An 11,767-nucleotide genomic window follows, 5' to 3' on the forward strand; every position below is an offset into this window, starting at 1 on the left:
CCGTTCCTGTCTTGTTTTATTTAGCATTTTTATGTACCAATTGTCAAAATTTTGGTGTCGATCATTCGATTTCATCCTGGACACTACAGAAAATGGGCTAAAAGTGTTAAAAACCGGAATTCTCCATTAAATTCTGGGACTAAGCCGAGACTAGTTTAATACAACTCAAGTAGGATACATGCAGCCTAGGATAAATACAAATTGTCAGTGTTGAAATCCAGAAGCCAGGGTACATTCCATTTTAATTCCCCTTTTTTTCAGTCAACAGGACAGACTGCAAAATACTATGAGTGTGTGCGACTTTCGATGGGTGGAAACCTGTTAAACAAGTTTCTTAGAGGCCAACTTGTTTTTTTGTTTTGTTTTGTTGGCTGTCCTCACTGGCTGCCTATGAGGGAAAGGACAAAGGGATAAACATGATAAGGCAATGGCCAACCTGCTAGGAAGCAATGTCCCTTCAATCCTTCAAAGATCACAGACAGGTCAAACCTATTTCCTTCGTTTCTAAACTCTGACCAAAAAAAGAAAAGAGGAAGACCATGTGGGAAGTAGTCTCTGCTAAAAATGAAGTCATTTGGTAAAAGGGACACTTTGCTTTAATTTAAAGGAGAAAGTGTATATTTTTATGTAACATACACTCAAGACAAAAATCAGGTACCCAGAACAACTCATCATGTATCCGGAAATGCAGTTTCAATCTTTCTACACCACTTTAAAAAAAAGCACCAGAGCGTTTTTAAAACAAGCCAAGCAGCAACAAGTAGGCCAGTGGCATTGAGATTTCAGTTGACAGGTGGAACTACTTACGAGTATTGCGAATCAGGTGGGAATTATAGGGTGTGGCACCGAATGAGCAAAAATTGTAAAAATAAAATGGATATTTTTTATGTTATTTTTTAAACGAATCAATAAGCGGGTGAGATTTAGGGGATTATAGAGATATTTTACAATAAAGGCTGGTTTATGAGGTGTCCGTCAATCATTAATTAGAATATATACCAGTAAAATAGCTGCTCCAGGGTTAGCTTAAGTTTTTGGCTAATGTCCTGCCAACGAACCCTCCCATTCAGTTTTATTACACTATCCAGACAAACCGGAAATATACAGCTAAATGCAGCAAATATCTAAAATAATTTACCACTTTTGCTTACCTGCCGACAAAATTTTCCAGAACAGAGCTCTTTCCTGCGCTCTGTCCGCCAACCACGGCTATCTGAGGAAGGTCTAAGTTGACACTCTGACCGATTGAACTGAATGCATCTTGTAGCTTGTTGATGAGGGGAATCAGGTCTTCCATGCCCCGGTTCCCCATTGCTTCGTTAGCTCAGAGAGCTCTTCAATACACCGCAGACCGGAGGCTAATGTTAGCTTAGCAGCGAGCAGCTCTCGGGTTACTCTCAAAGTCTTCAGCGCCACCGCTTAAAACAGTTCGGTTCTTTTAACCTCACTTTAAAAGAACAATGTGTTTGTCCGAAGAAATACGCAGTTCAGACTAACATAACTTTATTTGCTTCAAAGCGCATTAACTAGGAGCTCGGCGAGTCGAAACGGACGGAAAAAAACTCGCAAAACAAAACTTCCTCTACACAAACGCTATCCGGTTTGAGGAGATGACGTCAGATCAAAACCGGCCATCAAAAGGCCCACCCCCGTTTCCCCCGCAAAATCAGAACAGTTTACTGGCTAATTCACATGTCTTACACCAGAATCGTATTTTCATTGGCTGCTCAAAGGACATGTTCGTCACGCTCGGCAAGAAGCGCGACTCTAATTGGTTCCTTCAACTCTCGTTTCCTGCTTACGCTCGAACTGAGGAATATGTCTGCCACCAGAAACTCAGAAGCAGATGGGAATATGAAAGAAAGCAGCATGCATTTTAAGAAAGCTTTATCCGCAGCTCCGGCTCTCTCCCTGAAGATTATTGCCGAATGCCCTGTGACCAAAGCAAGAGCCTGCGACCTGACTCTGCCTCACTGCACAGTCAGCACGCCGGTTTTTATGCCTGTTGGGACTCAGGGGACCTTAAAGGGGATCACTGTGGATCAGCTGGAGGGTCTCGGTTGCCAGATCTGTTTAGGAAACACATACCACTTGGGTATGAGGCCGGTGGGTAGATACAATTATTAAAGCTCGTTTATTGTTGAATAAAACGCCACATTTCATTAATTTTGGGTTTAAATAAACTTAGACTCAACTTTATTAATCTCTTGGGATTACTCCTTCAGGGAAATTCTGCTTCCAGTAGCTTATTTAGAGTATAAAGAGTTAAAGCAAGATGCCATTAAAGATAAAAATACAACAGACAATATAAAAAGTGTATATAGTGCAAAATAGCATAACAAAAAGTAATGTCCTGGAATATGATTCCCTTAGATGTAAAAAATATCTGCACAGTAGAAGGCTAAATGAATGTATCTAGCTACATTTGCACCAGGAATTGTTTTACACAACCATTCATTTATTTCTGTAACTAAAGGCAATAAGCCAACCTTTCAGTTCTTATATCTGTATATGATCTCATAGTATTTACATATGACTTTTTTCAGGGAATGGAAGTTGTTTAAGCAAATACACTTTAGATAGATTGATATAAATATTGTTTAATGTATTTATAAATCATTTGCTTGTGTTAAATGTGTCAGGCCTGTGTGCCTTTAGCTGACTCTAAACTATAACTGCAAAACCTGATGTTGTCAGGTTCAGATGGAAATGGAAATTTGTATTAATAGTTTTATGTCAGAGTAAAAAAAAAGACCAACTTTTCTAATGCTTTTGGTGGTTTGTATTCATTTTTCTCTTCACGTTTTCTAGGGAACGGAGTTGATAGAGAAAGCCAACGGTTTACATGGGTTTATGAACTGGAAGAGAAATCTTCTAACTGTGAGTATTCTTTCAACTCTCTGAACCAAATGTAGAGAACTGAGCTTTATCTGTAAGAACTTTTTCTCTAGGATTATAAATAATGGTGCACATTATGTTACAAACATATTTTCATTGCAGAGTTAATATCAGATTTTTAGAAAAAAAAAAATAATAATTTGTTTTCTTTTTTCCTCCAGAGCAGCATTTGATATGACAGAGTAGTAAGGCAATAGTGAGAAAAATTTGGGAGGAATTTGTCTTTCTTCATCTATCTGACTTTTTTAAATTCTATTTTTTATCAACAGTTCAGCTTTATTCTCAATTCTATATTTCCACTTTATTCTAAACATTTTAACGTCACTGACTTGGTGAAGAAGAAGGGGAGAAAAATTCCTCCCCCATTTTTCAATGTGGGCCTTATTTCCTGTCCTAATTTTATGTTCAACAATCTCTAGTGAAGCATAAAAAAGGTTGGCTCTTTAGCAGAACTACAGTCAGCTTTGAATCCAAATCTAGACCAAGACAGTCTGCTAAGCATCACCTGGGAAAAGATGTGCAAAGATTAAGACACAATTTCTTCCTTGTTCCCTTTTAACACTTCAGGTCTCTCTTCTCTTAATTGGTTTCTCTATTCTTAGGCTGTTTAGCTGAGTTTACAGTAGAATTATCTCTACTTTCCTCAGTACTTTTGCAGCCATGCTGACCTGTTTACTCTGCTGCTTATCAAAGGCTCCGCCCCTCATTAAAATCCTGTATTTGCTTGATTACTTAGTCAATTAGTCAATTGTTATTATCAAATCAAATAATTGAACTCATAAAACATTGTGTAAAAAGCCTTTTCCTTAACGAGCCAAAAACAGAATTGGGTAGTTCCTTTAACGGTCGTTAACCCTCCTGATTAGAGCATTGCTACATTAGTTGCCCGCAACCAATGGGTGATAAATGGTATTAGAGTTTTGGAAGTAAAACAAATGTGGAAAAACTAAATTCTTATTACTTAATTTAACAATAATATCTCATTGCATTGCCTGATGTTTTGATATTGTGGTGATTTTAATAAATACCCTGGAAATAAGGGGTTTAGTTACAGTTTTTTTTTTTCCCCTTTTTCTTGCAGGACAGTGGAGGATTCCAAATGGTGTCTCTTGTTGAACTATCAGAGGTTACAGAGGAAGGTGTCAAATTCAAGTCCCCTTATGATGGCAAAGAGATCTTATTGAGCCCTGAGAAGTCCATCAGCATACAGAACAGCCTGGGTTAGCAGGGTTTAAATCGTTTTTTTTCAGTTAGACTATTTTAACTGTTAATTCCCATCAAATCAATGTGCTTTATTTTTTCTGTTGCAGGGTCAGACATCATGATGCAGCTGGATGACGTGGTCAGTAGTACTGTGAAGGGACCGCGGGTGGAGGAAGCCATGCATAGATCCATTCGCTGGCTGGACCGCTGCATAGCTGCTAATAAACATCCAGACAAACAGAACCTTTTCGCCATCATCCAGGGAGGACTCAATGCAGAGCTCCGCAAGGCCTGTCTAGATGGTAAAAACAAATGATACATGTTTATAAACCCCCATATCAAAATCTTTAGAGATCAATATCTCTGTCTGCATAAAGAGATCATAGAAATATCATATATGTACTCTCCCATTGTTCTTCTACTTGCAGAAATGATTCAGCGGGACGTTCCTGGGTTTGCCATTGGTGGCTTGAGTGGAGGAGAGGAGAAGGACGATTTCTGGCGGATGGTCACACTGAGCACTGACTACCTGCCACGGGAAAAGCCTCGCTACCTGATGGGTGTCGGGTGTGTTTGCATGCACAGCTCACACTCTTAATGGGCTTTTCACACGTTAATCAACAACTTAAATACCTCTAACATGCTGCAGGTATGCTGTGGACCTGGTGGTGTGTGTCGCTTTGGGATGCGACATGTTTGACTGCGTCTTCCCAACCCGCACTGCAGTAAGCTCTTTTCACCTCACCTGCTGATTAAAAAAATAAAAATAAAAACACACAAAATTCTTCATTTTAAATGTTTGAACTACACTTAGACTTTATTCCAAATGTTTCTGTGGATAAAATCGTTCTTTCCATCAGAGGTTTGGTTCTGCCTTGGTGCCTTGGGGGTCTCTTCAAGTGAAGCAAAAGCAGTATGCCAAAGACTTTCAGCCCATAGATCCTGACTGCCAGTGCCCCACCTGCAAAAGGCAAGTCAATGAATAACCGTTTATGTTTGCTTTTAGCTTTTATATTGGGAACATTTTAGGGGAAGATTTGCTAGCAATATACGCAATGTGACTGGAAACTGCTGCAAATTGTTTCATCAGTGGTGGATTGTTGGAGGAAAACGTCTGAAATTTATTTTAATAGCTTTTTTCACATCTTTTTTTTTTATTGCAGACATAGTCGGGCTTACCTGCATGCTTTGTTCAAGAGTGACACCGCGGCAATGCATCACATCACCATTCACAACATTGCCTACCAGGTCAGTATTAGAAAAATCTTGCAGGATTATCATTAGCTAATTAATAGTAAAACATAAATGGAGTCGAGATGATTTTAAAAGAGGTTTTCCTTCATTTCAAAGATCATTTTTACGGTCTGCCTCTTTTTTTTATTGCTGTTTTAAAGCAAAACAAATGATCCTATTGTTGTTTAGGCATAATCCAGTCAAAGGAAAGACTAATGGTTTATTCAGTAATGGTGATCTGGATGAAAAATGATGATGGTGTTATTTTAAAAGTCTGTTTCAGTCAGTTAACAGGTTTGGGTTGTGTTTTTATTTGTTTGTTTTTTATTTTTCTAGATGTTATATGTTAATTATGCTCAAAAGTGAAGCACCTCATTCTGGTTGCATGGTAGGCGCTTTTATCGCAGAGAACAGCCATAAATGTGCCATAAAAGCTCACTTTAAAGTCAGGAGGAATCATTTGGTTGCTTTATGGGAGATGCTGATATTTTCAATCTAAAAATCTTGGCAGTCACAAGCTGTAGCAGCTTCTATTTGTCACCGAGGGGCACTTTCCTCTTTACTGATTCTTCTTTCAAAACAGCATTTATACTGTTTAAAACACTGCGTTCACTCAGTTTATTTTTCCCTTCAATGTTTTATTTATTAGCATTTATAATCATATTTATTATTATTTGATTATTTTTTTATAAATCCAATCTCTCTCATGGTTAAAATGGATAAAACAAACATGTTGCTCACATTTTTGATCTCACATGTGCTGAACACATGAAGAAAATGAAATTAAATCAAAGTTCTTTCAACAAATGATCAGTTTATAAGTGTGCTCACCTTTGCAAGCAGGTTCTATTAATCTATTTTAAAATATGCTTTAGTAACAGGTGATAATTTTTTTTCCAGAGGTGTTAAAAATGTTCATATTCTATACTTCAGTAAATATGTACATGTGCACTCTGGTAAAAGTGCCAATTAAATTATTTTACTTCAGTGAAAGTAAAAAAGTACAGGCTTTACAACTTTACAACGTCCTTAAGTAGAAAGGTAAAATGAAGGTTTGCCTAAAATGTTACACAATATGTTTTTTAAGCTGTTTAAGGGACAGTTTTATGCACAAAAACAAATAATACTTTTCCTCTTTTGCTCACTATGTTGGAAGAGGAAACATAATAGAAATCACTTAGTCTTGTTTTGTTCTAAATGATAATTTTAAGACAGGTTTATATAGACCGAACTGAACAGAAGTCCCACATTAGCAGCTGGATACTTTTAGAGCTCTGGTATTTACAGAGTTAAATTTGCAATAGGATTAAAATTGAAATAATAAAAAAAAAGTGAAAAAAAGATAAAAAAAAAGTGTCAATTTACAATCAAATTGGGGATAAATGGTTAATGTGTTATATTAATAGTAAATTTTCTTCTCACTCTTGATTTTCCTACTTTGTTGCAGCTGCTTATGTCATTTTAAACATGTATAGAAGTAATGCAGCGGTTTTGAGAAAGTAAGACATAAAATGTACAGATATTTTTGTCTGAGAGAAAAAAGTCCTTAAGTTAAATACTAAAATACCTATACTGGAAAAAAAAAAAAAACTTAAGTACACAATACTTAAGTATTCAATTCAGTTTATTAGTCATCAAGAGACACTTTACAGAGGCGTTTATAATTAGTTACTTAACACCTCTGTGTTTTTATTAAAGAACAACAGAAATTATTTAACATAGTCTCTACTTATAAAGTCTTTGGAAACCACTCCATCTAAACCTTATTTTAAGGATCATGTTTCCAGAAGGACAATGACAATCTTTCCACTAAATCTCCTCTTCTTTTCCTTCTTTGTTTGGCAAACGGCTTACTGAACAAAACTCAAGTTAAACCAGGTTCTAAAAGCTTTAGATATCAATCTGTGCCTGATTGTATCTGTGGAAGGCAATCACAGTCTGAGAGACCCTGCCTTTTCAATTTGCAAAGCACAAAGGATCTATTACCCAAAATCCCCCCAGGGTTTATTGTCTGAGCCCAGATGCAAAAACTGAGACCTCCTTATTTGACTTTTCTGCTTTCTCAAGTTTAACCTCTAGGTGTCACTAATTGTTAACTTGGTGTGCTTCCTTAGGATTTCCTTTTTTCCATATAATATTCCATTTTATTTCCATTATATTCTGTTTTAATGATTTATCAATAATGAATAGATATAAACAACCTGCTGCCACCTTTAAGACAGGTTTGTATAAGCGCTCAGAATATCCTGACCTAAAGCTGATCTAGAGATCATAATGTACCTCTAGAGGTTACAGTAATCATATCATCCTTTCCTCTTTTATGACTGTTTTTCTTTCCAGCTTACTCTGATGCGTTCTGTGAGGCAGAGCATCGTGGAAGGCCGCTTCCCTGAGTTCATACAGACATTCATGAAGCGAATGTTTCCATCCAGGGATCAGTACCCCAGCTGGGCGGTGGATGCTTTGGCTTCTGTCAACGTGACTTTGGAATAGGACTTTTTAAGCCCAAAACTCCAAATGGAGAAACCCGTCAACCATGGACTGTAGGAAAAAAAAAAAAAAAAAAACATTTTTGTACCCTTTTCTTAAAGATTTTTTTATATAAGCTTTTTAAGCTCTTTCCAGTTTTATGAGAACAATTTAATTCGCTTCTGTTATTTCAGTGTCTGACATTATAAAAATAAATTGGCTTTAAAGGATGATTTAAACGCATGAACATTTCCTTTGAAATTCACAGTTTTTGTTACCATGGTTACAGAGGGATGCCCTCCTATTTCCTTTTTTTATTTCTACTTTCCTCCTAGTCTTTTTATACACTTCCTGTAATGTATTTTAGTTTATTTGGTTTCAGCATTTCTTTGCTATTCTAAGTAATATCTCCCTAGATTTTAACCCTAGACTCAACACATCATGCAAGAACTGATTAAAGATTATACATTTGCTCCATGATGGCCACCAGAGGGCAAAATGGATGCATTATCCTCCTCATCTCTGTCCAAAAAAACACAATAAAACCCAAAAACCAAGTAAATAAGTTAAATGAAAGTGGAGAGGAAAAATTGAAGTGTACAAGCTAAATGGTTTTAAATGGTTTTGAGATAGGATCAACACCTGAGCTCATATAAGTGTTAATTTGTCAGGGTCAGATCGTGGAGGACTCATTTTAATTAATGGAGGTTAATTTGAATAACATCTGTTGTCAGTCCTCCTAAGTACCCCATTTGAATTGCATTACTCCTTCTCTTATGACCCGAGGCTCTCCAAGATTAATCCCATTTCATTTTTATGGGTTGTCTATGAGCTCAAATATACCAGAGACCTTGGCTGTTTCATTCAAAATGTGAGCTAGTGAAAAATGAGTTGAAATAACATATATGGGCTTTTAAAAACTATATATTAAAAGAAAAAACTTTTATATTGTTTAATCAGTGTTATTTCTGATAGGATTATATCTTTAAAATGGAAATGAGTTGATTTCCCCTCATCTTCCACCTCAGCTGGGTATAATTAATTATATTCAGTTTATGGATGAGAGAACAGAAGCTCTGAGCTCAGTTGGCAAACCATGCAAGATCATGTTAAATGTCTTCAAATGAATATACACCATTTAAGCTCTGCAATAAATCAGCCGGTGAGTTCTCTTGTATATTTCAGCTGCGCTGTTCTAAACTTAATTATAGCTTACTCACTTGAAATGACTATTTAGTTGGTACATGCAGTTAAAAATGCGCCTCTGAACGCCTCCTTGGTGTGACTGACATTCTTGGGGGTCAAAGCAAGGGCGTAGGTTTGATTTCAGCTTTGGTAGGGACACTATTGGTCTGATGGTCCTATGCAAAAATATGCATGCTCGTTTTCTTTTTTTGCTTGAAGTGAAAATCAGGGTGTATTTCATTTAAGAGAAAATAAGTATTTCTTGCTACATTTATACAAATTTTATACGCACTACACACACTAGATGCTGTTTTTCTATGTTTGAAGCATCACTGGCTCTAATGAATGTGGAATTAGGACTATTTTCCACTTTGAAAAGGTTTGCATTTGAAATTACCAGCAACTAAGACAATAAATACGTGCCTATTTAACCAAATATATTTGTTTTGAAGATACAGAATTGTGCAGAAGTAAACAGAGGTAAACCCCACTCTTATCTTTTAAATGTTCTCTTTGTATCATTAAAACAAATAATATATTCAACAACAAAATAATAGATTCAATGGATGCTAAATAAATTTATTTTGCTTACATGAGCAGTGGCGCTAGAAGAGGAACTGACACTGTGCATTTAGAACATTAACTTTGCTCTACAAGTTGTATTCTACATCTAGGCAGTGGTTACTCTGTTTAACCCATTTCATGTATTTTATCTAGGGCTAAAACAATTAATCAGATTAATCTATTATTGAAACAATGTCAACAAATGTAGTAATCGATTAGAGAGACTCTAAAACATGCCTTTAGTTCACTTAAAGCAGGAATTATACCAAAGTTGTAAAATATATATATATATATATATATTTTAAATAAAAAATGTTTTCGTCTGTCAATATTCTCCATCCGGAAGTCCTCTACTGCTGCAACAATGCTGTATTGTAAATTATAAACATGTTGTTCACATCTAATTGTTGGTAGGGACTAGTAGGTCGGTCAAAGGTGGATGGTTGGACAGGTTGCAGAACAGTATTAAGGTCAGAGTTCAGTCTGAATATGGCGCATTTCGCCTTTTTAAAAATTTTGATGCTGTAATACACCAGTTTTTTTTTTTTTTTTTTTTTTTTTTTTTTTTTTTTTATGCATCTGCAAACTGTCCGCCTCTGGGTGCGCGCCTGCCCTCAGAGCGTCCATGTGGAGCTCAGACAGAGAGGATGCTGCTGCTGGAAGAGACCACCAGTTGCGCTCAGCCTGAGAGTGGAGCCTCCCTCCCCTCCAAGCATCGCTTCCTCGACTTGTTGCCTCGTTTCGACTAGAAGTAAAGCTCCCGTTTTGTGGCGAAGGAAGAAGAAGGTTTCCTCACTAGGAGGGAGGCTGAAGACAGCGCCATGAGACGGATCAATGCGCTCCTCTTTCATTTACGTTGTGAATAGCAGGAGGAAGAGAAGCGGAGTTGTTGGTTTGGAGGCGCAGGTTACGGTGGTGTTTTCTCACCAGCTCTGTTTTCTGAGGAGGTGAACCATGGTGGAACTTGAAAAGGAGGTGCTACCGCTGCCCCCTCGGTACCGGTTCCGAGACCTTTTGCTCGGGGACTGGCAGACCGATGACAGGTAAGATACCAGCCTGCCTGCGTGGAGCTTTTACGCACGGCGCGCTTTTATCTGTTGCGCATCTCTGAAACCACAGAGAATCAGGATGAAGAAAAAGTGGCCTGCTGCTCCTCTCTTAATGAAGTTAATAACATCCAGGGATTACTGTTTCAAGTTTTTTTTTTTTAGCAGCTTTAAACCAGTTAGACGTTATAAAGAGTTACACATTTCCCTATGTGTCACTAATGTTATCTGCCATCAACACACCACCTCTGGGCATATTCAAATTCATGAATTTGAAACCAAAAGGGAAATAAAGAGCCAGTATCTGGATAAAAAAAAGTCTACATGGTGCGTTATTGTTACAAAAAAAGGCTGGGTTTGGAAAAAACAAGTAAATAAACGACAATGAGCAACCAGAAGCAGAATGGAAACAGTCGGGGAGCTATTCTTGTCTACTTCCCATCTCTAAAGGCTAAAAGTACATCTGCCACCTTTAATGGAAGCTCTGGACATCTGGTAATTAACCCTAGCCTACAAACTATTTGAAGGGCAACGTTTTTTGACGTGCTGGATGAAATCAATTGCTTTAATAACCTCATTTTTCTTTTGCTGCCACATGGAAATTTTTATTCCCCCCTTACCCAAGCCTTATGTCTCTTGTTGCTAGGTGGAAACCAGGACCAGAGCTGTTGCTTGTGGTCTTGAGTGGGTGTTTTAAAATCAGATAATTGGGCGAACTTGCTTACCAGCCTGTAGGTCCAAACATTGCCACACAAAGCAGGAGTCCTGTTTAGATGTCCACCTGACAGAGAAACACTATGTTCCTCTCAATGCTGCTTCTGGGTCTCGGTTATTTGTTTTACAAAATGGTGAGGGAAAAAATGCCATGCAGTTTATCTCCTTCCTGACCTGTGGGTCACCATAGCTGCTCAGCAGAAGGCTGAGCCGCTTTGCTGTCTCTGGCTGTGGCTCCTGTGGCCTCTTGTAATTTGTGAGCTTCAGCCCAAGGACTGATGTTCCATTGCAGGATGACTAGAGAGATCTGATTTGTTTTTTTCTAAGTCAGTGAGAAAGGGAGGGATTTTCTATCAGGAAAATTACATCATCCCTCTGAAGAAGAGAGAAAACATGTCTAGTGAATGGTCACAGTGTCATTTGAACTACTACTGCCGCCATATTGAATGCTTAAG

The 11,767-nt window shown here is 37.5% G+C and overlaps 3 protein-coding genes across 8 annotated transcripts in view; 2 read left to right on the forward strand and 1 right to left on the reverse strand.

The window, feature by feature from the left end:
- LOC107093407 (dynamin-2) overlaps window positions 1-1,602 on the reverse strand; it is a 34,903-nt gene extending 33,301 nt beyond the window's left edge. For 3 of the 5 annotated variants that reach the window (XM_015388448.1, XM_015388446.1, XM_015388444.1), the window contains exon 1: window positions 1,152-1,601. In XM_015388448.1, coding sequence (XP_015243934.1) covers window positions 1,152-1,312 — 161 coding nt within the window. In that variant the 5' untranslated portion in view covers window positions 1,313-1,601. Of the gene's footprint in view, window positions 1-1,151 lie in introns of all 5 variants that reach the window. The other 2 variants (XM_015388447.1, XM_015388445.1) reach the window with 1 other exon arrangement.
- A 180-nt stretch (window positions 1,603-1,782) lies between these two features.
- Window positions 1,783-9,157, forward strand: qtrt1 (queuine tRNA-ribosyltransferase 1). Its single transcript, XM_015388449.1, has 9 exons — window positions 1,783-2,106; window positions 2,812-2,880; window positions 3,980-4,118; window positions 4,209-4,403; window positions 4,530-4,668; window positions 4,751-4,826; window positions 4,962-5,071; window positions 5,265-5,349; window positions 7,675-9,157. Exons 1-9 carry the CDS (start codon window positions 1,819-1,821, stop codon window positions 7,825-7,827), a joined length of 1,254 nt encoding a protein of 417 aa, XP_015243935.1. The 5' UTR covers window positions 1,783-1,818; the 3' UTR covers window positions 7,828-9,157.
- Window positions 9,158-10,242: 1,085 nt separating this feature from the next.
- The window catches only part of LOC107093400 (potassium channel subfamily T member 2-like), a 46,701-nt gene continuing 45,176 nt past the window's right edge, over window positions 10,243-11,767 (forward strand). For both annotated transcript variants that reach the window (XM_015388434.1, XM_015388436.1), the window contains exon 1: window positions 10,243-10,595. In XM_015388434.1, coding sequence (XP_015243920.1) covers window positions 10,507-10,595 — 89 coding nt within the window. In that variant the 5' untranslated portion in view covers window positions 10,243-10,506. The remainder of the gene's footprint in view (window positions 10,596-11,767) is intronic.

The sequence above is a fragment of the Cyprinodon variegatus genome, unplaced genomic scaffold (assembly GCF_000732505.1).
Source record: "Cyprinodon variegatus isolate N-32 unplaced genomic scaffold, C_variegatus-1.0 Scaffold423, whole genome shotgun sequence".
Lineage (NCBI taxonomy): Eukaryota > Metazoa > Chordata > Actinopteri > Cyprinodontiformes > Cyprinodontidae > Cyprinodon > Cyprinodon variegatus.